This window comes from Eurosta solidaginis, chromosome 5 (assembly GCF_040869045.1).
Source record: "Eurosta solidaginis isolate ZX-2024a chromosome 5, ASM4086904v1, whole genome shotgun sequence".
Lineage (NCBI taxonomy): Eukaryota > Metazoa > Arthropoda > Insecta > Diptera > Tephritidae > Eurosta > Eurosta solidaginis.
This window is the reverse complement of record NC_090323.1, coordinates 270,925,554-270,951,130: the sequence shown is the minus strand read 5'-3', so window position 1 is coordinate 270,951,130 and position 25,577 is coordinate 270,925,554. Positions and strand designations below refer to the sequence as shown.

Here is a 25,577-nt window from a genome sequence, read left to right as displayed (position 1 = left end):
AATTTGATCGTACTTGGAAACAGACCCATGGCTAATTAGTCTTAGAAAAACTACACTGAAAGAAATGAAACTTGTAAAATCAAGAAATCAGGTTTGTTGTTCTTGAATTAACAGACATTCAGTAAAATTGATCACATAATGGTAACTTCGTTCGAGTTTTCTGTCAAGAAAACAAACAACGAAATTGCCTGATGATGATTACGTGGTGGTTTTCGAAATGGTACCATCGCAATATGACAAATTTGTTTATTTATTTCAACAGAAGCAAAACTTATGGTCTCAAGTTAACAAAATTTTGTAAAAATTACAGATTCTCAATCAATCTAACTGATTTTTCTGTTAAATTAATTGATCTCATTGGTCATTTCAACAGCGAACAACTGTCAATATTATGCAATAGTATCAGATAATTTTAAAGAGAAGGTTACGCTACGGCACTCACTACTTTGTTCTTATGACTATCGTGCCACAGAAATCGCTCTCATATCAACAGCCGCTGTTATTATTTATTTACTCAAACAATATTGAGCACAAACAGACCATGTCCAAATTAACTTTTAAATATTAATGAGTTAGTATGACCAATTTACCAATACGGCTAGCATGAAAATGGAAATTGGGAAAGCTAAAAGCAAAGGAACATTGAGAACGAGCAGTTTGTGGTTGTGGCAGAACATAAAAATTCCATGAACAAGATCGCCACCCACAAATGCACAGAATATAGCAATCCATAAATATTTACGAGTACGTATGAATGTATTTAGCCGTATATATGTATATATGTACGATGTAGATAGACAACAATTAGACACCCAAGTTCTTTAACGAAAGAAAAACAAAAAAGAACCAACCATTTTTGAGAAAATTTAAATAAACAAGTAAGGAAGGCTAAGTTCGGGTGTAACCGAACATTACATACTCAGCTGAGAGCTTTGGAGACAAAATAAGGGAAAATCACCATTTAGCAAAATGAACCTAGGGTAACCCTGGAATGTGTTTGTATGACATGTGTATCAAATGAAAGGTGTTAATGATTATTTAAAACGTAGTGGGCCTTAGTTATATAGGTGGACGCCTTTTCGAGATATCGCAATAAGGGTGGACCAGGGGTGACTCTAGAATGTGTTTGTACGATATGGGTATCAAATTAAAAGTATTAATGAGGGTTTTAAAAGGGAGTAGCCCTTAGTTGTATATGTGAAGGGGTTTTCGAGATATTGACCAAAATGTGGACCAGGGTGACCCAGAACATCTTCTGTCGGGTACTGCTAATTTATTTATATATGTCATACCACGAACAGTATTTCTGCCAAGATTCCAAGGGCTTTTGATTTCGCCCTGCAGAACTTTTTCACTTTCTTCTACTTCTAGGTGTCACACCCATTTTGCAAAGTTTTTTCTAAAGTTATATTTTGCGTCAATAAAACAATCCAATTACCTCACCATGTTTCATCCCTTTTTTCGTATTTGGTACAGAATTATGGCATTTTTTTCATTTTTCGTAATTTTCGATATCGGAAACGTGGGCGTGGTCATAGTCGAATTTCGGCCATATTATAAAAGCAAGATATAGAAGACTTCAGATAAGTACGTGAACTAAGTTTAGTTAAGATATATCGTTTTTTGCGCAAGTTATCGTGTTAACGGCCGAGCGGAAGGACAGACGGTCGACTGTGTATACAAACTGGGCGTGGCTTCAAACCGATTTCGCCCATTTTCACAGAAAACATTTATCGTCATAGAATCTATGTCCCTACCAAATTTCACAAGGATTGGTAAATTTTTTTTCGACTTATGGCATTAAAAGTATTCTAGACGAATTAAATAAAAAAGGGCGGAGTTACGCCCATTTTGAAATTTTCTTTTATCTTTGTATTTTGTTGCACCATATCATTACTGGAGTCGAATGTTGACATAATTTACTTTTATACTGTAAAGATATTAAATTTTTTGTTAAAATTTGACTTAAAAAAGAAATTTTAAAAGTGGGCGTGTTCGTCATCCGATTTCGCAAATTTTTATTTAGCACACATATAGTAATAGGAGTAACTTTCCTACCAAATTTCATCATGATATCTTCAACGACTGCCAAATTACAGCTTGCAAAACTTTTAAATTACCTTCTTTTAAAAGTGCGCGATGCCACGCCCATTGTCCAAAATTTTTCTAATTTTCTATTTTGCGTCATAAGGTCAACGCACCTACCAAGTTTCATCGCTTTATCCGTCTTTGGTAATGAATTATCGCACTTTTTCGGTTTTCGAAATTTTCGATATCGAAAAAGTGGGCGTGGTTGTAGTCCGATTTCATTTTAAATAGCGATCTGAGATGAGCGCCCAGGAACCTACATACCAAATTTCATCAAGATACCTCAAAATTTACTCAAGTTATCATGTTTACAGACAGACGGACAGACAGACGGACGGACATGGCTAAATGAATTTCTTTTTTCACCCAGATCATTTTGATATATATCTAGTCTATATCTATCTCGATTAGTTTATGCCGTTACGGATTACCGTTATGCGAACAAAGTTAATGTACTCTGTGAGCTCTGCTCAGCTGAGTATAAAAACACACTCACAATAACCAAGCGAAAATAGAGAAAAGCCAACATAAAACAATTGAAAAAATTTGCTTGTCGTTGAAAAAGTGGCAACGGAGAGGTGGGAAGAGCACCAGCGGTAGCGGCAGTAAAAGCTACATATTCAGAGATCGGACAGCAATTTCCTGCGAATTTCATCTGAAACCCCATCAGTGTGCTTAAGGTCATAAACGCGATCGGGGCGAATAATTGCGGAGAATGCACGAGCGAGTTGTTTTATTACGAAATTTGTGATTAAAATGGTTTTTGTGATTGAGAATTTTTTATTTTTTTGAAGAAATCGAATTTACATACATACATATGTATGGATATACTTACAAACATGCTTGAAAATATGTGCATATGAGCATAAAAGTGAAGAGGTATTTAATTTATGCTAAAAATATTACTAGATCCCCTCGATTCTAGATCATAAAAGTACATAGAATTTTACCTCAATTCATAACATTGATCGTAATGCATTTAATTGCAACAAAAGTTTTACTTTTAATTTTTGTTCGTTATTCCGCTAAATTGGATTATGTAGATATGTGCGTAAATCGTATAGACTGATTTGAATTAGCATTTAATTATGCTGTAAAAGATGCAATTATCTTTTGTTCCAGTGCAAAAACTGGTGTGAAACTGCAACAGATCGGAAAATAACTAAATTTAACCTGTGAACTCCTTAATATCAAGAATTTGTTCAATAAACTTTCAAAAGATTCGATTTTTTCAGCTCAATTACTAATTCTGACATATCTGCACAATGATGCAGTTAAGTTTAAAATCGGACTAAACCTTTTCCATTTAGAAGAGCGCAAATGTATTTCAAAATAGTACAAATGAACTATGGAAAAGACAAATGAAATTCAGAAAAACCTAAATGGATTCCAGAAAAACTTAAATGTGTTTAAGAAAAGCTCAAATAAAAAACGTAAATGTATTTCAGAAATCCGAAATTGAAATACATTTCGGCTTTTCTGAAATCCATTTATGTTTTTCTGAATTTCATTTGTCTTGTCTGTAATTCATTTGTGTTTTTCCGAAATATAATTGAGCTTTTTCGAAGTGCATCTGAAGTTTTCTGAAATACTGTTGGCAAAAGTCTAGAAATGGAGAAAATACAAAGAGAATTTACCCGTGGCAGGGATGCCTGTCGTAGGAGGCGGCTAAAATATCCAAATGATTCAAAGGTTGCCAGCGCAATTTATGGCTCCTTTAACCCAATTGTCAACCTCACCTACCCATGGCGGATCCTGTTTTTTTAGCAGCCGAGGCACTATCGACTCCAAGTAGGGGATGGAGGGCGGTATGGCCTAGAAAGTTAAATGTGGTCATATAAACTCGTTCCCGAGATGGTCGCGCTTGCTCAATAGTGCTTGTTACACGCACGTACTGGATCTATAGATGTCAAAGGACCATCAACATCGATAACACTGCCCAAAACCAAAACATACAACGAGAAACAACTTTGTCGACGCTGTATTCTTAACTCTTGTTCGATAGATTTGTTTCGCTAGGTACTCGGGTGAAGATACTGATAAAATGGCAAGAAACGTAACCGGGCAAGGCAGAAAACCTTTGAGCGATCTTCCGTCGAAATAGAATAATACACAATTAGAACAATGAATTAACTATATATGCCCGTTAACGTGACTGAGAAGCCTCGAGGGTTACATAGCCACGTTTGAATAGAAGGAGCGGGAAGTTGGGACTCGCCCCACCAATCAACCAATGGTATTTTTGAATGTCATCCTTGAAGATTTTCAGCAAAAGCTTATAGAATGAGAGGAAAGAGGAAGGGATGCAAATCTACCTTTGCCGATATCCCGAAATGTAGTCAGATATCTGGATGCTCCATCTCCATAATTTATCGGAGGAAAGCAACTCTCCTATTTCATTGCGTCGAAGTAATATTAATTAAGATTAAGTAGGGAAGATCTGCTTGGATGACTGGGCCCCATATCCTGCACTCACCGCGGCATTCATGAATTTTTGAATTTCATCTTATGTAACGCACCGTGTTCTGTGCCATATTTGTATCCTCACATACATACATACATCAAATCTAGAGTATACATACCGACATTTAGCTCCGAAAAAACTCATCTAATAGTTTTTGAATTAATGTGCTCATGTCTTATGTTCAATTGTTTGTTCTTGTGCTACGATCACTTGTTTCGTACATCACGCATTTCAAAAATTATTTTGGTCAAATGTTTTTGCAAATTCACTTGAACTAAATTTAGAAATCTCATTTGCAACAAAAAACATTAATTTGAACTTTTTCGCTCTCTCGCCCCTACTTGTAGTGTCATTACCCGGTGCTGGAACTAGTCCAACTAAACAACAAACTATATTTAAAGTCATCAATAATAAACAAACAGCACAACAAGCTTCAGAGGCGATATCTGAGTCTGAAACGGCGGCCGATTCATCAGCAGATAACGCAGGAACATCAGGCGGCCCAAACACTACAAACAAAGCGCCATCGAGTGAAGCGAATTCTCTCAGCTGTGCGAGAGCGAGTGCTGATCGAGTCAGTAATAATAGCGCAGCTAATACCGAAAGCAGTTCTAATAGTAACGAAATTGTAACGAGTCAAATACCGACTACAAACGCTGTACCGATTGTGGATATAAAAAGCGAAGTTTTAGCTGCGAATCTCACAACGACCAATGCATCTTTAAGTGACACAAAAGCAACAATATCGACGCCAGCTATTGATAGACAGTGCAGTAGTAGCAGCGCTACTGGTCAGGGTCATGTACTTGATATTGAATCTCATTTGATTGAGACATATGACGAATATCAAACAGAAGACGAGAGTGTTGGTATTAACGAATTGCCACCACAACAAGACGAATTGATTGCGGGCTCGTCAAAAGTTGAAACCGATGCAAATTTACGAACAGTAATTGAAGTAGAGCCATTTGGTGCTATATCGAAAAAGCCTGTTGAGAGTGTTGTGCAGGCAAGTCAGGCGCAGAATATCGAAGTTGAGGGTGAAACCACTGTAGGTGGAGAAGTTGAGACCAAAAACGAACTAAAAAGTGGTAACGTAGCGCCGACACCGAAGGAAGTAGCGAGGACGGAAACTGTAGCAACAGCAAGTTTTGCTGAACGGTGTGAGCCAAGTGGGGCAATCAAAGAAACCGCAGAGAGGCTGGTAAATGAGATAGAGCGTGAAGTTTTAGAGGCACTCAAAAATCGTGACTTGGTGCAAAAGAAACTTAAGGCCGATGATAAGAGAAACGTGCAAATACTTGACACCCTAGAGAGTGAGCAGGATAAAAAGACTGAACCAAATACGACTTTATTAGATGAAATAAGCAATTCTTTAACGCAAAAGGTCGACGCACAACTATCGGAAGTAACGAGCATCTTAAAATCGTCCAGACCCGCTTACGCCGCTATACAATTGAGTGGCGTTAACGGCGAAGCCTTAAAAGTTGATGTCGATCCAGCGCAACAAAACGAGCTTAAAATCGTAAACGTGCCTTCACCAAAAACTCAATCCGATGTAGAAGAGCGTAAATTATTTTTGGAATCCTTGCCGCAAATCGAAAGTAATGCAGAGGCACAGAAACTCGCCGATGATTGTAAACGCGAATATTATCAATCACTGAAGAAGTATCTGATAGAAACTAATGCTGATCGGCCGCCAGTGCCATTGCAGACATATCGTTGGGAGGATCTGAGACGCGCTAAGGAGCGGGTAAGTACAAGAAAGAAATGAATCAAAAACTGGCATGCTACATTTATTCCCACATTTTAGGGCGGTTATCCTTGGACACATTTATATAAACGTCCACTCGGACCGGACGAGGAACCTGAAATACTTTTGCTCTTGCGTAAATCACAGGAGATTCGTTTTGTTTCGGAATCACCCAAGTCATTGAAAAAAGTGCGCATTGACGAGCAAGTCATCGTAAAACAACCCGAACGTTATATACAAGAACTATCGGAAGCCGAAGAGGATTATCCGCAATCCTCGCCAGAGGACGAAGAGACACACAGCTTGCGTAGCGAGAGTATTTCGTGTGTCTCCGATTCAATACTCGCAACTGGTAAACCAAGAAAGCCGACACGTTTGGAAAAGATCCGTGGTTATTTACGACGCCGGAAAGGTGGCCGCATCAACGAAGACGCACAATCACTACCTTGCGCATCGATTAGCAGTAGCCGACGACATAGTGAGGAGCATTTAGAGCAACCCAATTTGCAAATACTTGCAAACGGCAATCACACAGAACAAAAGCACTGCCATCCCATAATGAAGAAACTTAAAAGCATGGCGGATCGCCAAAAGAAACGTCTTAATATAAGACGTATTCATTTGGGCAAGGATGAGAAAATTGTGCTCGGCGAAGAAACAAAAATCCTCAAGCTGAAGAATTCGCCAAAAGCAGAACGTGGCGAGATACCACACTTTATAGAGAAACAAGATTCTGATGATGTTCTAGAAATAATGGAATTGGACGAGTCACCAAGCCGTAAGCGAAGGGATGATGATGCCATGGAAGAAGCTGACAATGATATGGATAATGTCGATAAGAATTTACCTGAAACTGCCAGCATTGTTATGCCTGATGAAATCATAGAAATACCCAAATCAACAGAAGACAACAACAATGTTGAGGAGGCAGTAGAAATTACTGAACAACGTGAAAATCTAGCAACTTCGGTTGAGGTTACCACAACTAGTTCGACACCCCCACCAAAGAAAGCGCCACGCTTGCGTCGCGAACATGTTTATGAGGAAATCGAGACGGAAGCGCAAAACGAGCCTTTGGCACAGCCTACAACAACCGCAGACGCTTCTATACTGCAATTCGGTGCCGCACAAGCACTTAAAGAATCGCTTGCTAAACAAGATATCTCAGCTTTGAAACAAATTGAGGAAGAAGCAAAACCACCGCCATTGGATCGAATGGGCAGCAGCGAAGAGGAACAAATAACCGCTGCCTCTATGGCAGCATTGTCCACTTCAGGCGGTAAACAGTCGGTAAATTTACTTGCCCCACTTTCATCAATCGATTCCACTTCATCCGACGAAGATCGTAATCGCACTCAATTGTCACCCGTAACGGAGGAGAGTGATGGTGTAAGCGTTGAAGATAATTTACGTATCGTCACTGACCATGAGCCACTCGATCTAAAACCAGCAATTAAGAAGGAAGCATCACCAGCACCTTCCGACAAAAAAGTAACATTCTCACATGTGGAAGATGAGGCCGAACCACATCGGGTGGATATCGAGTTGCCTTTGGAAATACAAGAGGCCACACAAGCGGAGGCGGCTAGTCGCAATAAATGGACTTCTATGAGGTAAGTACTAAATTTTTGCCAATAAACTTACTTCGATCCAAAGAATTACTCCTTTGTTATATCCAGATGAGTGAATACAAAAACAAATCAAAATAGATATAGAGCTCAATGTATCAAAATTCTAAGGAATCGTAGAGAAATCGACCGTCTGTCTGATTATGCGTTGATCCGTAGGTCTATGAAGACTATGTATTGAATAAAAATTTTATCTTTTGGTAAATATTGATTCCCAAGATACTATCTAATAGTTAAAATTGTTAGCTAAGAGGCAAACTCGATACTAACTACACCTACTTTTTCGATATAGAAAATCGTTAAAATGGATACCTCAGTAAGAAGATATAGCTAAATAAGTCCTCTTATTTAATTAGGTACGGAAAGTGGCATACCTCTCGTTTCGTGAATTTCTTTTATTTTGTGAGTCAACAACTGGGTATACAATGTTCGGTTCCATCCGAATTTAGACTTCCTTACTTGTTTATCAGTGTTAATGTATGTATAAATGTACATATGAATTGCTTTCAGAAACAATAAATTGCCAATACATTTACCTGCCAAAATGTTACTAACTACACATAACGGTAAACAAACAAACAAGATCATTGCACAATTGCTTGCCCAAATCATCATTATCATCACTTACACATACTTATCAACATATACATACATTCATACAAATGCGAAATTTGGCTACATTCATAAGCAAATAATCACCCAATATGCACAAAATTTACACGCACATCTTTGCATATATCTTATATATGTATTACATATATATATTCCAGAGGTGAGTTCAATTTTTTTGTTTTTTGTTAATCAAGCTCTACAAATATATTAAATAAATAACAATAAACAATAATAACATTTGCACATAATCGTCCTTGAACTTGAGTAAAACTGAAAACTTATATAATAATTGAGATATTTTTAAAAATCCTTCGTTGTGTTAATGCAATTCAATTCCTCACGAGAATAAACAAAAACAATTTTAGTGTTAAGGCTCCATTACTGATACTTAGCATAGACTTGACTTGACTTGAGAACTGTCACTTACAGTTCTGATAAATGAACATTGCATGTTACTGATTACTCAAAACTTAACTTGACTTAGAAGTCTGTTGAATTTTGATTTTCTATGTAAGTTCTAAGTGACGTTTACATTTTGAGATGCCATTTGTTTGATTCCATTTCATTTTGACATTTTGTCATACAAATTGACATTTATTTAAAAATAAATTTCAACGCTGATTATGATGCCAGATTTTATGCGCCAAGTGGAGTATAATCGTGGCTAAGTTGCCAAGTTTACGCCAAGTCAAGTCAAGTCTATGCTAAGTATCAGTAATGGGGGCTTTAGCGTAAGCGTAAGCGGAGTTTTTGTTTGATGTACATTGGAACAATTTTCCGTCACCCCTTGTCAAATTTGATTTGGAGAAAACCCGGTTTTGGCGTTGCGTTATCGTCAGTGTCATTTTTCGTTCATACGTTCCAATATACATCAACTATCCACCCTGTCGGAAAACCAACAAATCAAAACGATTGGGTTATTAATGCCTGGTTTTCCGGTGCGAGTTTAAACTCCTGTTAAAGTTGACTAGAGTTTAATCTTGCCACTTTGTTCGATAACGTAAAATTTTGTTGCTCATCTCAGCTGAAGCGGCCGAAGTGGCAGGGTTAAACTCTAGTCAACTTTAACTGGAGTTTAAACTCGCACTGAAAAACCAGGCCTAAATGCAGGTGTAGTGTGGGGTATTGGTATATTGTATGTTAGCGTAAGTGTACTTACTACACTCATATCCAGAATCAACCCCGTTTCCCCAAATGACACAAACCATCTTTTCAATTGCAATATGGAACCAACCTCTAACACCCCTTTATTTCTGGTCCATGCATGCTGAAACTGCAAGTTTCCTCGGCCTCCAGTTAGAGGATATTGATGACAATTTGTTAGTAGTAGCGAAATCACACAGCAACTAAAGGCAAACACTTCACTGCCAAATAAATTAAAGTGTTTGAGCACATACACAAGTGTTATGCATGAAAGTGCCCGAAGGCTAGACCGGGTCACAAAAAAAACATTAATAAAAGCCCGCCCCTGAATTTAAAGTTTTCAGAGCTTTTTATTATTTTTTTTTTCAATTGTTTTTATGTTTATGGACCCATTGTTAAATGATTAAGGTTCGATTCGAGCTTAAGGCCAGAACAATAATTTTTTCTATAATTGAAAAATTTTATTTTTGTTTTTGGAATAATAAGTAGAAAATTTTCGAAGGGTGCTAAGCCTCATCATCAATACGTTTTTAGGCGCGCTGCAAATCTCTTAAAAGCCTTTTCTCCCGGGAGTGGGATTTGAACCCGCACTCCTACGATGGTTGAAGGGTTACAAACGCATTCAGCCACGTCATGCCTTAGTTGTTGTAAACCCTATCCCAATTGCCTTCTTTGCATATTTTCTTTATTCACAGTCCATACTTCGTATGGCATCATGTGGTAAAGTTATGCGTTGGTAAGGCGGTTTCAAAGAAACTTTGTGTTGTTGCTTTTGTTCTATTTATAGAACTACAACGAATTAACCAATGTTGTCTATTTGTATGAGTTTTTAAGCGGGGATTACCCTTATTGCTTTAAATTTAACTTCGTTAAATAACATTAAATCAAATTTAATTAAATTAATTAGTTGAAACCAATTTTTAATCGACGAGTTATCCGTTTGCTATAGAAATAAAATTGGATTTTTCATTGAAAAATCACCGGCATGTTATGAATTTGTTACCAATTTCTTATCGGAGTGTTATTGAAAAGTTACCGATTTGCTATCAAAAACTAATTGGTTATTTTCCAGAGAGTTGACGATTTGTTATCAAAGAGATATATGTAAATTTGCTTTCGGAAACTTTTACATTTGTTATTGGTGTGTTACCAATTCGTTATTGGCGTGATATGGAAAAGTTATCGAGTTCGTTATCAAAAATGTATCGATTTAGTATCGAAAAGTTATCGATATTGAATAGAGGTGTTAGCAATTTGTTATAGGCATGTTATCGATTTGTTAACGACGACTCATAGGTTTCTTGTGACACAAATACCTGTACAACTTCATTTTAAAGTGGATGACACATGTGTTACCCTTCGATAACTAACCAATACGCAACTAATAAGAAGGCGATGACAAGCTGATAACAAATCGATAGCAACCTGATAACAAATAAAAAACTCGAGGATAATAACTCGGTAATAATAATAAAACGATAAACGATCACTCGACGATGGCCATCGTTTGCGTGCTCAAATTAGCGATTGGCAAGCAGAGATTCGCTCTGATTTTAAATACCTTTATGACAACAACACTGCTGTCGCAAATGATGTGAAAGTCTTGAGAGAAGATTTTGCGAAGTTTCATGTTAAACAGCCATTGCCTTTGAACAGCTTTCGTTTTCGCTCTTTGTCTGACACTCATCTTCATGGCGCTTCATCAACACATTCTAACATACATAGAACATCATTAAATATTAATGAGATAAATTCTGCTCCTGTATCTAAAGCGGTGGTCAACAGCATTGGTCGCGCTAAAGCTAGTACCTACGCTTCTTCTTAGTTAAAAATAATAATAACAATGACACGCACAACAAAACCGGAAACAATACTACATTAAAAACCAATAACACAAAGCATGCTGTTGAGTCACAGTATGTTGATGAGGGTAATAAAGGCAAACGTACAGGTGTTAGCAAACGTCGTAAGAAGTCGACCACAGTGGGTTCGTCAGCTGCATCTACATCAACTTCTGCATCTACATCAACTTCAACATCAATTTCTGCTTCGACAGTGGGCTCATCACCTGCATCTACGTCAACTTCTGCATCCACATCAACATCTATTTCTGCTTCGACAGTTTCCGTGGTGCAACCTGTTGGTCCTAGGGAGGTGACTGCCGTTCCGCCTCGCAGAGCAATTTTTGTTTCTCGGTTGCATGCTTCATTGACTGTCGATGATATTTCAAATTATATATGCTCTAAACTTAATATTAATAATTCTAGTGTTGAAGTTTTCAAATTTAACTTTAAATATGAAAGGGAAATTTCATCTTTTAAAATAACTGTGCCACACCTTTATGTTGATAGTGTTCTTGACAGTTCTTTTTGGCCGGAGCATTCTGTGGTGCATTTGTACAAGAGAAATACCAATATAGTGCCAAAAAACTCTATTACCTTCACCGCGGGTACAGCAAAAAAGTAGTCACCGACTCACTCTCTATAGTCGTTCATTACCAAAATCTTCGTGGTTTACGATCTAAATTAAATACCTTTTTTCTTAACAGTTTCGCTTTTACAGCGCAGGTTGTTGCTTTCACCGAGACCTGGTTAAAACATGACAATTTTAACGCTGAGCTTTTTTCAAGTAACTACGTCGTTTACCGGCGTGATCGTATATCTAGAGCAGGCGGTGTTCTTATTGCTGTGGACTCAAGTCTTTCATCCGAGTTGCTGTTGTCGGACAACGCATTTGATATTTAGTTTATAGCAGTAAAGATTTCAATGCGATGTTTTAACTTATATATTTGTTGCTCATATATTCCGCCCCGGTCGGATATGTATGTTTACAATTGGCAAACATTTCGGTTATATATCTGCCACTTACAGCGGCCGTTCGAAGTCAGCTTATAACATATAGAGGACCAGTAGGGAAAATTAATAAGTAGCACGACGAAAATCCGAAGAGAAGCTCGACCTAAATGCCATCGCACGTACATATGTATGTATAATGTGCTTTGTATTTATTTAAACAAAAAACTAATTTAACTGGTAAAGATCACAATTAATAAACATCCTTCTAAGCACTTTCAATGTAGGAGTACGTAAATGATTTTCGACGATTTTTTTTTACATATTACATCAGAAAAACAAATATTATTTGAAACGTGTATAGGGAGAGCAACAAAAAACAATTCATTGAGATACAAAATACGAGGGAGGCAAGTGTCTCTCGTCGTCAACGAGAAGCAGAACTAAAAAAGAGGTTTTTGGCAACGTAGCCAAATCAGAATAGCCAAATACTTTGACAAATACAAAACACAATTATTAACATCTTGTATTTATATACCTATATTAAAAAGATACACATACATACTATTTATAAATTTTTTTGTAAACCCGCCGTCGTTGAACATTCAAAATCAAATAACTCAAATGCTGCTCTTTTAGCTAAATTTAAAATTAAATAAAAATAAAAAAATTAATTGAGAAAAAAGTTGAGTTAAAAGTTTGTTGTTTCTAGACAAAAGCATTCGTTGATCGCTGATGATTTGATTATTCGTTCGCCTGGTAATTCGTTGCAAAATTGAAAAAAGCTTTCAGTCCTTGCTGAAATCCGCAACGATGCAGACAAACGTTTGGCATTGGAGGCGCGAATAGTGACAGTTGCGACTGTGACAAAAACAAAAATAAATCTATTTTAAAATACCTTAAAATTTCAGCATATACGATGTGCCTGTACGAAGAAGCAACTTGTTGGCTGCAAGTGCCTAATACTGATTTTCTAGTGCTAGTTCGTGCAGCCTAAATTTCTTCTTTTTTTTTACATTTTTGTTATTGTTATTATGCACTTAAATACGCAACTTTTAAAATTTTGTTTAATAATAATGCATAACCATTAAACTGTGGTGAAGTAAAAAAAAAAAAACAAAAAACATTTTTTCGAACATGCAACTCGATTGGTGCTAAAAATTAAAACGAAGAAAAAACCAATACAAATTACATATTAGAAAGCAATAAGAAACATTTTTTAAGCTTTCAAATATTTTACATCAACAACAAACGAGCTTAATGTTAGCATGTAATTTTAAAAATAGAAAAAAACAAAAAAAAAGACAAAAGCAAAACTAAAAACAAGAAACCATTAAAATTTAAATACGAACGAAACCCACCGCCGATGCCCGATTTCGAATTCACTACAAAGTAAATATTTCTACACACCACACCTCACCTTACTTCCCCCTGACTGACGTAGCGGTATTTCCGTGTTTCACCCTCTAGCACAATGAACTCCCGACGTTCGGCCTCAGTTGGCGCTTTGCCGCGAGAGAAAAAACATTTCGTATCACGCAATGAGAGCAGTAGCGGAGCTTCGCTTGACGTACGATGCGCTTGTCAATATTTCCAATGCGACTCATTACTACCAGATCGCATTAATCCCGCTGGTGACTCACGTCCTACCTCAACGTTGGGTTTTCATAGCGATTGGAGCAGTGACCATGAACACTTGCATTCCCCCAATTACAAGCCCGTCCACTTAAATAGAACGATACAAAGCGATCAGCTGTCCACACGTAGTTACAATGTTGGCGCTAGCCAAAAGCTCATGGATACTGATAGGATATCGGTACGTAGTAGTGGTTCAAAGCAAGCAATTGACGCGAGTAATCCGCATATAGATCTTTCGTTTGTCGATATACATCCCGAACTAGAGGAAGTGGCACGTTCACGTGGTTTGGTAGTGCGCCGAATTTCTGATGCTAATGAAAGAGAAATGGGCAACACAAATACGTTTATGGCTGGACAACGCGTACGTCAAATGTCCGTGGGTCGCCTCTCGAGTGGAGGCATTGGTGGACGCGAACCAGATGCTTGGTCTACACGTAGTCACACATCTTTGCGTCGTATCTCTCGATCACCGTCAAAATCAGATCTTTATGTAGCTGACATAAATATATCAACTACGCGTCATGAACGACAAAATTTCCCTTCAGCTAGTGCCAGTCGTCGCACTTCGAATGTTGATTTATCACATTTCGCCTCTTATCGTGGCACACCGGCGCTTGTGCAAGCTAATGTAGCGTCACCAATGGTGCATGACATAACACCCCTAAGATCATTGGCGGGTTCACCAACTCTGCAACAGTCAACTCAACAGCTAGCCGCACCCGAAATGAATCTTAATTGGTCTACAGTAAACTTTGAGCGCGCAACTGCATCAAGACAACGTTCAACATCGCCAACTATGGATTATCGTATTGCTAAACCACCTGTGTCCACTGACTATATGCGTCCAAAAGAAAATAAGGAAAATATACATCAACTAGCATTGGGTGAGTTGATGCCGCAAAACCGGCCGATCGAAGTATCCACTTATACCTCGTATAAAGATGAGAAACAAGATGATATTCAACTACCCGAACTAGCGAACACATCAACACATACATGGAATCCTTTTGTAAGAGCTAGTTCTCCGAAACCTGTGCATAACCAAACTAAGCTCGCCACAACGCCCAGCAGGGATCCTTTGCAGCAGGTTGTTGCGGAGTTAGAAAACACAGTAGCTCATCGCAATATTGAAGATATTTATGATAACATTCGTACCCAGACAATGCGCCCGCCCTCAATCGGTAGCGACTCAGATTATCCGCCATCATTGCATCTAACAGAAGAAACGAATATACAAATATTGAGTAAAGTCCCCACCGTAGACATAAATAAATTTATACAAAATGAGACACAAAAAGTCGTGGAAGCGCGTATTCGCTCTAAATCCCCTTCACCTTCACGACCTCCTACTCTTTCAAAATCACCCACTATGATGGATACATTGCAATTGCCTTCCCGCGAAATACACGCACAACAACAAACAGTGGAGAAGCAACCGACGCTAAAGCGACAACGTACACCCGAGCGTAATATATCGCCCGATGGTAGTAAAAAACCGGCCCACGAAATGCAACGCATGGAAATTCAAACTGTTGAAATGCATTTTATTGGTGAGCATGAAGAGCTGCCATTACAGGATGCACCAACTGAAGCGAAAGCCTCATATGCTACGCGTTTCAAATCGATATTTATGTCCAATAAGGAGAGTACACCAGCACCTGATGGGAGGATAGCAACACCGATTCGTGAACCTTCTCCAGCTCCTATGCGTAGCAAATCACCGTCGCCGGGGCGCGAAAATTCACTTTCGCCGAAATCGCCGAAAACGCCGAAATTCACTGGATTATTTTCTAAAAACAAACCGACACCTATATCTATAGTAGCTGGTAATACGTCTGTTATTACAAGACCATCAGAAAAAAATCCAATGTCGGTGAAAGTGACAGAGACCTTTTCGCTCAAAGTCGACGAAATGGATCAATACAACACACGACCCACAAAACCACCGCCAAGCTATGTGCAACCTACACCACCTCTGACGGCATACAGCAGCCGTGAAAACGTTATAGCTTCAGAGCAAGCCTCGGTAAATATAGCTGATGCATTTGCACCACTTGTAATACCAACAATGCGACGTGATCAATTCATGGCTGGCAATAGAACATTTTACTCGAGCGACATTGACATACAATCACGACGTAGCGGGTCGGAACTTAAACGGGCTAGTAAGGAAGCGTCCTTGGGTAAGGGCGCTCATTTATCAGTGCCGCCTAAAGGTACACTTATCTCGGTGCCAATAAATCTTGGCAAATGTGGTAGTAGTGCAGACTTGGGCGTTGCGTCTTCTGCTTCATCGGTTGGAGTGCCGCAAAAAAGCTTACCACGTGCACCATCGGCCGACGGTCGTCTGAGGAATTCGAAATTGGTACGTAAATCATCTTTTATAGAGGGGCGAACACAATCGCAAGATCGCGCCCAGAAGTTGCACGGCTCACATGACGACTTATTTAGTACGCGTATGAGCAAAACGGTTAGTTTTAATTTCGATGAACGTCAATCACGTTTGTCTGCGTTTGAAAGCTCCAATTTTTCGAAGGAACAAAAAGACAAAAAGGAATTTATCGAAAGGACTTATTTTTCTCGGTAAGGAAAAACGCAGAATCGTTTCATCGATCGTTGTTTAATTTGACTGAATATCACTTCCTTGTGCAACACAAGAACACAAAAACAATTTAAGGCCCGTTTTTTCGGTGCGTGTTTGAACTACAGTTAAAGTTGACTAGAGTTTAACCCTGCCAATTTGACCGCCTAAGCTGAAATGCGCAGTATTATTTTATGCTATCGACCATCGTGGAAAGGTTAAACTCTAGTCAACTTTTACTGATGCTTAAATTCGCACTAAAAAAACAGGCATAAGAAAACCAAAATATGCTCCTCAAAGTATACTACATTTATTTCTGCTCCAATATGGCCATAGTACATAGGATACTGTGTCAAAAATGATGTTGCAAAAGAAAGCCTCTAAATTTGAAACTTATTTTGAGAGGATCTTAAGAAAAACATTTTTATTCCTACAGTCCGAAGTACATGTGTATTGTAACCTGGTTATTACATCTGATTTCTAAAACTTAATTGTGAACCATTTGTAGTCCCTCGAGGTATGTTTACCTTTTCCCCAAGCTATAAAAAAAATTAGTCGGTTAAAACTACTGCAGGGCTCAAAAAGACAATAGAAGGATCTATACAGCTTTTCAAGGCCAACAACATATCAGTTCTTAGGTGGGGTGACATAAGTCAATAGCCAAAAGGCGAATTGATGTTATAATCACTTCAAATAGTCATAAGGTCAATTGACTTTATAACCCGCCTTATGATTTGACTGTGGCCATTTAATAAATATCAGTTTTTTTCTTATAACCATTTCGAAAAAAAGCCTATAATCATATACAGCAATGAGATCGGCAAAAAAATAAATATGGTCTTCTTATTTCAAAGGAATGCTCACCGGTTCAGCTTTAAATCAGGTTCTGCACTTTAATAAAACCAGAATTAAGAAAATTAGCGAGCGATTTGATACTCCCAATTTTTATTTACTTTCATTAAAATAAGTTATTCTTATATTTAATCCGACTTTTAACTAAATTCAGACCCGATTCTAGATAAGGAGCAGGGGGAAATTCGCTTGATTTTGTATGCCAAATTTTCTCTTAACTTTTAGTTTAAAAAGTTCTTATCTCAGGGAGGACCTCGTTAGCCAGTTTTATATCCGGGGTTTCATTAGAGTGCAAGGGCGACCACCGTGGTGTGACGGTATCGTGCTCCGGCTACCACACCAAAGATCCTGGAGCGCCGCATCCGAGAATTTGAAATTAAAAAAGTTTTCATTCGGCTGAAGAAAGAAATAGCGGAAACAATAAAACATTTTAATACGTGGAACTGCGAAACAAAATAATTTACCTTATGAGCACTTCAGAAAAAAAGGGTTGACTTTGTGAGTATTTCGGAAAAGGATAATGTCAATATCGTTGACATTGTAACCATTTGAAATTTATCGTTATGACCATTTCATATGGCCACAACCTCAATTGACTTTGTGGCCATTTAAAGCGGACAAATGACGTTATGGTCGTTGATCTTATGTCATCCCTCCTGATTCTTAAAATCGGATGTCAAATAAACAAGCTACTGATAAAACGCCGATTTTAGAGTATATCACCAAGTATTTTATTTTAGAGTAAAAAAAACTGAATGAAAAAATTATAATTCAGATGGAAAATAGCTCAAATACTCAGAGATAGATAAGTTTAAAATTAACAAGTAAAAAAGTTAAAGTTGAACAATATTCATTAAAATCATGTTTTTATAGTTGAACTGCTTTGATGCTTTAACACCTCCCCTCCAAGTAGTGAGACTATATGTCCTTGTTGAATTTATTTCCAATACCCATTCCTAATGCTGCTCTGCACTTAGTATGTTTTATTTGTTGTACACCCTTTGTGAGAAAATCTGCTGGCATATCTGCAGTTGGCATATAGCATAGTGACACTGTACCACGTCGCTGACACTCTCGAACATAATGACGACGAACGTCAATGTGTTTAGTGCGTGAACGACAACCAATGCATTGAATAAGTTTTTGTGCACTTTGGCTGTCATTATATAACTGAACGCATTCACATGAAACACCTAAATCGCCTAAAATTCCTCGAAGGTACATTGCTGCTTTGGCACTCTCGGTTATTGCCATATATTCAGCTTCAGTACTAGATAACGCCGCGGTACGTTGCTTTCGTGCTTCCCAACTAATTGCTGCACCAGCTAGTAAAAATGCATAACCACTGTATGAAGGCCTATCGGTAAGATTTGCACCCCAATCGGCGTCAACAACTCCATATAACTTTTTACAACTTTTAGTATAGATAAGACCAAAATTCTTCGTTCCATTCAAATAACGTAAAACTCGTTTTGCAGCCTTCCAATGCTCTTCATTATAATTAGTATTAAATTGACTCAAAAAGTTTACAGCAAATGCAATATCTGGACGAGTTGTTACTGCAAGAAACATAAGCGCTCCGATCAAACTTTGATAAGGATACATTGGCATTACTTTTTCGTCAGCCTTGTCAGGTTTCATAAGTTTGATGTTACTTTCCATTGGTGTCGAGGTCGGCTTACATTGCTCCATATTAAAACGTTCCAGTAGTGCCTCAGTATAATGTTGCTGTGTTAGGAACACTTGATGGGTATCCAAATTTTTTTTTAAATTAACTCCTACACAGCGTTTAACAATACCCATATCATTCATTTCAAAAGAATCAGCCAAAGCCCGCTTGACAGTTTTTATCCACGTACTGTCGTTCGATGCTAATAAAATGTCATCTACATAAATAGTTAATAATAAAAACTGCTTACCCTTTCGCTTTGAAAATAGACATGGATCATATTTATATGCATTTAATCCAAGCTCATTAAGCCTTTTTGTAAGCCTGTTATACCACATTAATCCAGATTGACGGAGACCATACAACGCCATCTTTAGCACACATACGGGGTTTTTGATATGTTGAAGTTGTTTAAGCCATCGACCAACTGTCTCCTCAACTTGTTGACTATGTTTTGTTAACTCTTTACTACCGATTGGCTCGCCTGATTTTATTTTTTCAAGAACTGCAGTTAGTTTTTCTGGAATCTCCATGTAGGCAGTCTCTTTGAGCTCTCCATTAAGATAAGCCGTAACTACATCCATTTGATGTATCTCGAGGTCCATTTCAGCTGATAAAGCTGATAGAAGCCGTATAGATGTCGAACGCACCACTGGTGCATATGTTTCGTGAAAGTCCTCCCCTTTACGTTGTGCAAACCCCTTAGCCACTAACCGAGCTTTCTTCTTTCCGTCATCTTTAACACGAAGCACTAAACGGTTGCCAATAACTTTACGTTCAGTAGGACGTTCACAGATTTCCCAAGTATTGTTTTTAATTTGCGCCAGGTATTCGTCTTCTATTGCTTTCTTCCATACCTCAGCATCTGGTGCAGACTCGGCTTCAAGCCAAGTTAATGGATCAAGACTTCCTACAAAATTAGCCATTTCACATTCTTCAAAAACTTCTTTTTCTGAATTCACTTCACACAGCTTGTCACTTTGTGACGAATCATCTGGAATCTCAGCTTGCGAATAAATTTTCTTCGGCCTTCCGCGTTGACCACGTTGCAACCGTGGTCGACCTCGTCCACGTTTTACGTTTACAACCGATGTGTTATTGCCACTGCGTATTTCACTATCGCTTGCAGCTACTACTTGCGAATTACTTAAATTCACTGGCATTTCGACCTTATTGTCATTTTCAAATGTATATATTTCTTCATATTCGTTATCAAAACCGGGTTCATTAATGAATTTAACATCGCGACTTATAATTACATTTCGTCTTTCTTTCGACCACAACCGATAAGCCTTTGATTCGTCTGAATAGCCTACCATTACACATGGGAAAGAACGGGACTGCATTTTGTCTTTCGACTTGTCCTTGTTCAGTACATATACTTTTGACCCAAAAATTCTTAAATGTGTCACGGTTGGAGTTTTATTTGACCACATTTTATACGGCACTTCACATGTTGCTTTTGTTATAAAACCTATTTCGCAAATAACATGCCGTATTAATGGCTTCAGCCCAAAAATTTGGAGGTACACCCGCCTGCTTCATCATACACCTGGCCATCTCGACGAGTGTTCGATTTTTACGTTCGGCTATACCATTTTGTTGTGGTGTATACGGCGTAGATAAGCGACGCTTTATGCCGAACTTCTGTAGGAACTCATCAAACTCTCTATTACAATATTTTCGACCGTTGTCCGATTGCAGCGTTTTAATTTTCCGACCCGTAAATGTCTCCGCTGCCGCTTTAAACTTTTTGAATGCCTCAAACACATCCGATTTGTTTTTAATGAAATGCACTTCGCACCACCTCGAGCATTCGTCAATAAAAGTTACGAAATACTTTGCACCTGAATTTAATGCACAACGCATCGGACCACACACATCGCTATGGACAATTTCGAGACCAACTGTTGAACGATTCGTTACACTTTTAGGAAAAGCCGTGCGCGTTTGCTTTTCACTTACACATACTTCGCATACTGACAAATTTTGCTTGGGTTCTATATCAAGACCGTAAACGGAGTTTCTCTTTGCCATCTCCTTCAAATCGCGCTCATTCAAATGACCCATTCGATAATGCCACAAATCAATATTGTTCTTCGCTTGAACTATAAACGCATTATTTTCGATCTGATTTTTCATGAAATATAGATTTCCATCTCTTTTCGGGGTAAAAAGTACACTTTTGTTTTTGTCAATTACCACATCATCGCATTTACGAAAGTGGACTTCATAACCTTTATCCACTATCTTAGATACAGATAATAAAGTTGTACGTAGATCAGACACATACAGCACATCATTAAGTGTTATATTTTTCTCGCAACCATTTTCGTTTACAACCACTTTCACATCACCGATACCTGTTATTTTTGTTGAGTTATTGTTGGCTAAGTTAAGCAATTGATTTAATTCAGACAATTGCTCAAAATTATTTTTATCTGCACTCATATGAGATGTACAACCACTACTTTTTATTTCCACCAGGGCACAAGAAACCCGATTCAGTTGCATTTAAAGATGCATTTTGCATTTCACGGGACTTATTTTCGTCCTTCTTTACACTTTGTTTACAATGTTCTATCTTCGTTTTACAGTCTCTCGCATAATGACCAAAACTCCCACATCGATAACATTTTATTCGCTTTTGACCGCGTTTTGCGTCAGAATTATTGTCATTTTTTTTTATTAGATATATTTTGATTTTGATTCTGATTTCTTTTAACATATAATGCATCATTTTCACTTCTTTCTTGTTTCACTTTTCGGGATTCCGATTCTTCTAAAACCTTTACGCGAAGCATTTCGGGCTTAGGCAAATCGTCACGCGTCTCTAGAGCACAATGAAACGTCTCATAAGAATCTGGCAAACTATAAAGAAGCAAAATTGCTAACAGCTCATCGCCTATTTCAACTTTGATATCTTTCAATTTCGCGACTGCATCAAAAAAATCGTTTAAATGCTTTCTCACGTTTTCACCATCTTTCAAACGGGCAAGGGCAACTCTCTTTAATAAAGTCGCTTTCCGAGCAGGCCCTTTCGACTGATATGTAGCCTCAAGCTTTGCCCACATTTTCTGTGCATTTTCACATTCTACCACTAGTCCCAGCTCAGATGGACTCATAGCTAGCATTACGTCCGCACATGCTTTCTGGTCATTTATGTTCCACAAAACTGCTTCTTCAGCAGCCGTAGGACATTCCTTGCTCCCTTCGACATAGGACCACAAATCGTTTTTGACCAAAATCGCACGCATTTGCAATTTCCACGTATCGTAGTTTTCCGCATTTAGCGGCTCGATACGAAAATTTGACATATTGGACGAATTTGCAAAATTCGTTAAGCTCCCGTTACCGCAAAAGAAACTAAGTAATATTTAATTCCCGTATTCGCGTGGCTCCGGGCCTATAAATAAATGATAAAACGCCGATTTTAGAGTATACGACCAAGTATTTTATTTTAGAGTAAAAAAAACTGAATCAAAAAATTATAATTCAGATGGCAAATAGCTCAAATACTCAGACATAGATAAGTTTAAAATTAACAAGTTATAAAAGTTACAGTTGAACAATATTCATTAAAATCATGTTTTTATAGTTGAACTGCTTTGATGCTTTAACAGCTACAATAAAAAACATTTCAGCTATATTTGCTGGCATAAAAAAAGTTTCAAGATCCCCTCAATATAAGCTTCATATTTAGAGGCGGTTCATTTCGCATGGGAACTCACCCAGACAAGTGTACACTTCATACACGTGCATATATCGCTCCAGAGCTACCTTCACCTGCTGCTAACTCTTCTTCTATGCATATATGTATTTTCATTTTTACATTCGGGCATTATATTCATATTTATTTGGTTTATTTCAGTGATCATGAGTACGAACCCATCGCAGCCCCAGCTAATGGCGAAAACGCCTCTGTGCAGCTTACAGAGTCAGATTTGTCTAACCTTTCTCGGAATATTGAGAAACTTCATGAGGACATCAAAGATGCTCAAGATTTTCAAAATGATTTGGAGGAGCGTTATTTCAGTTCGGAAGCCACAACGCCGCGCACGGACTCGCGTACCGATTATGAAATACATACTAGTCAAGTAGATTCAAGTGCCTTGGAAGAGCTACCGCTGCAGCCAGAAAACCGTAAGAAAGGATTCATGGCCAGCGCACAGGATCGCACACGTAAAATGCAAGCTGGTATACGAAATCAGGCCGGAAAGATCAAGACAAAGTTGCGTACACCAGCGAAGAAACCGGTGTCATCAAGCCCGAAAGCCAAAGAGCGCAAACGGTTTAAGGCACCTGAGTTTTCGAAAATGAAAATGCCAGAAATAAAACGTCCTGACATGTCCAAGCTTACAGACTTCAAACGTCCAGAATTCACTAAATTCAACAAGCCGGATATGCCGAGATTTAAGCTACCGGAAAAATTATCAACAATGAAACTTAAAAGAAGTAAATCTTTTAAGGAGAACGAGGTTGAAGATGAAGAAATGGCAGAAGCAAAGTTGCAAGGTGATGAGACGACTGGCGCGCAACCGCAGAAAAAAAGGTTTGACTTTAATTTTGGCACCTATCCAAGAGCGTTTCGTAAGAAAAAGAAGCCTTTGGAATCAGAGGTATCACTTGGCACAGATACGGGAACTGAAGGTGTCAGCGTAATTCCAAGCACTGAAACACAACCATCGCTAGAATCATCAAGCTCACCGCAAGGCGATCGTGGACCAGGACCAGTGCGTTCACGTTGGGCTGATAAATTTTCCGATGTCAGTTATAATGATAGCGAAGGTTCACGCTATCGTCGTTACGGCAGCGAACAAGAGAGCTTCGAACGCGAATCATCACTAGAGCGCCGCATGAAAGACGATCTCGAGGAAACAGAGAGTGGTGAAACACAAGAAATGAGCATAATGGGACGTGTAGCTGATACGAAACAATTTGCTGAATTTGATGAGGAAAATCGCGCCATACACGAAATTTCAAAGATGCGTGCTGGCGAATTTAGAAGACGTCCCATAGTACATCAAGATTCTGATTTGCGTTCCGAAGATAGCAAGGAAGTCGAAGGTTGGACAGAAAAAGAAATTGAAAAGAACAAATTGTTACGCAAGGCTGAATTAGAAGCTGAAGCTAGTTATTTGAAATATGTGGCTGATGATGTTGTTAACCAAGAAAACCAATCCGTTGCCAGCTCCAGCAAAAAGGTAGTAATGGAAGAAATTGACGATGACGAATTCTTCTTACGCAAACGTGGCGTATCAGAGGAAAATATCGAACTGCGGCAGTACATAAGCGATGCAATACGTGAAGGTTATGATAGGCCATTCAACACCTTGGCGCATGTCGGACAGACTAGGGAGCGTACAGAGTATAGGGAGTATGATGTGCCACCACCAAAACCAAAACGTTTGAATAAAAATTATCGCTCACAAGATACATCGCAAGATCTCGATTTCCAACGTAGCGAATATGGTGATGATCTTTCGATGTCGCAAAATGGTAGCGATTTCTACGCTGCACCAAAGCGGCCAATGCGTAAGGGACGTAGCCGTAGCAAATATTCAATGGATAGTCAAGATTTTCCGGTGGGTGAAAACTTGAGACATGGGGATTATTTTGACGATGACGAAGACTATTTACGTCCACCACGCAACAGTTATAAAGACGCTGATGAGACTGAAATGAATGATTTAGATTTGGCTGGCAAACAAATGTTTCCAACAGAGCCAGCAGATATTAAAGATGGCGCAACAGCACCAACACACCCACAAGCGCCTAGACGACGAAAACGAGATACAACACGTGAAAGTTCAATAGATAAAGATTCGTATATGAATGGTTTCGGCGGTCGATCGGTATCAAATAGCCGTTTACAACCTACCGAAGATGTAAGTCTTTTTGGTATATGTGACCTGGAATCATAAAAGGGATCTATTGTGCGAAAACAAGTTTTCGAGAAAAACGCGTTTACAGTTTATGTTTAGCTTGAATCTGTGTGAGCGTGTAGCGGCCGGCCGTTGTGAACGAATTTTGTAATTAAAATTTAAGTAACTTCCCGATAAGCTACAAGCTTGAAACTTGGAATATAGTTGAGAACCCGATGACAATGCAATAATAAGAAAAAAATCTCCGCTAGGTGGCGCATGGATCGAAATATTTCAAAAAATCGTATTTGTGGTCCGATTTGGCTTTAAATGCGATTTGTGAAAAAACTAAGAAAGATAGATTGGAAAGAGCGTTAAATTTCCTATAAGTGAACAACGGTATTTTCGCACAATAGGTCCCTTTCATAACTCCAGGTCACATATACATAAACCTTTTGGAGGGGTATACACGTTTTGTTCTGCTTTGTATTAC

At 38.4% G+C, this 25,577-nt stretch overlaps 2 protein-coding genes across 15 annotated transcripts in view; one reads left to right on the top strand and one right to left on the bottom strand.

Annotated features, from left to right (window-relative positions):
* Nelf-E (negative elongation factor E) overlaps positions 1 to 25,577 on the bottom strand; it is a 75,081-nt gene that overhangs the window by 33,480 nt on the left and 16,024 nt on the right. The window lies entirely within an intron of this gene.
* The window catches only part of LOC137253525 (protein piccolo), a 66,439-nt gene that overhangs the window by 31,606 nt on the left and 9,256 nt on the right, over positions 1 to 25,577 (top strand). For 12 of the 13 annotated variants that reach the window (XM_067790624.1, XM_067790619.1, XM_067790617.1 and 9 more), the window contains 3 exons: positions 4,900 to 6,305; positions 6,366 to 7,918; positions 23,092 to 25,108. In XM_067790624.1, coding sequence (XP_067646725.1) covers positions 4,900 to 6,305; positions 6,366 to 7,918; positions 23,092 to 25,108 — 4,976 coding nt within the window. Of the gene's footprint in view, positions 1 to 4,899; positions 6,306 to 6,365; positions 7,919 to 13,269; positions 13,408 to 13,583; positions 16,702 to 23,091; positions 25,109 to 25,577 lie in introns of those variants that run through there. The other variant, XM_067790625.1, reaches the window with a different exon arrangement.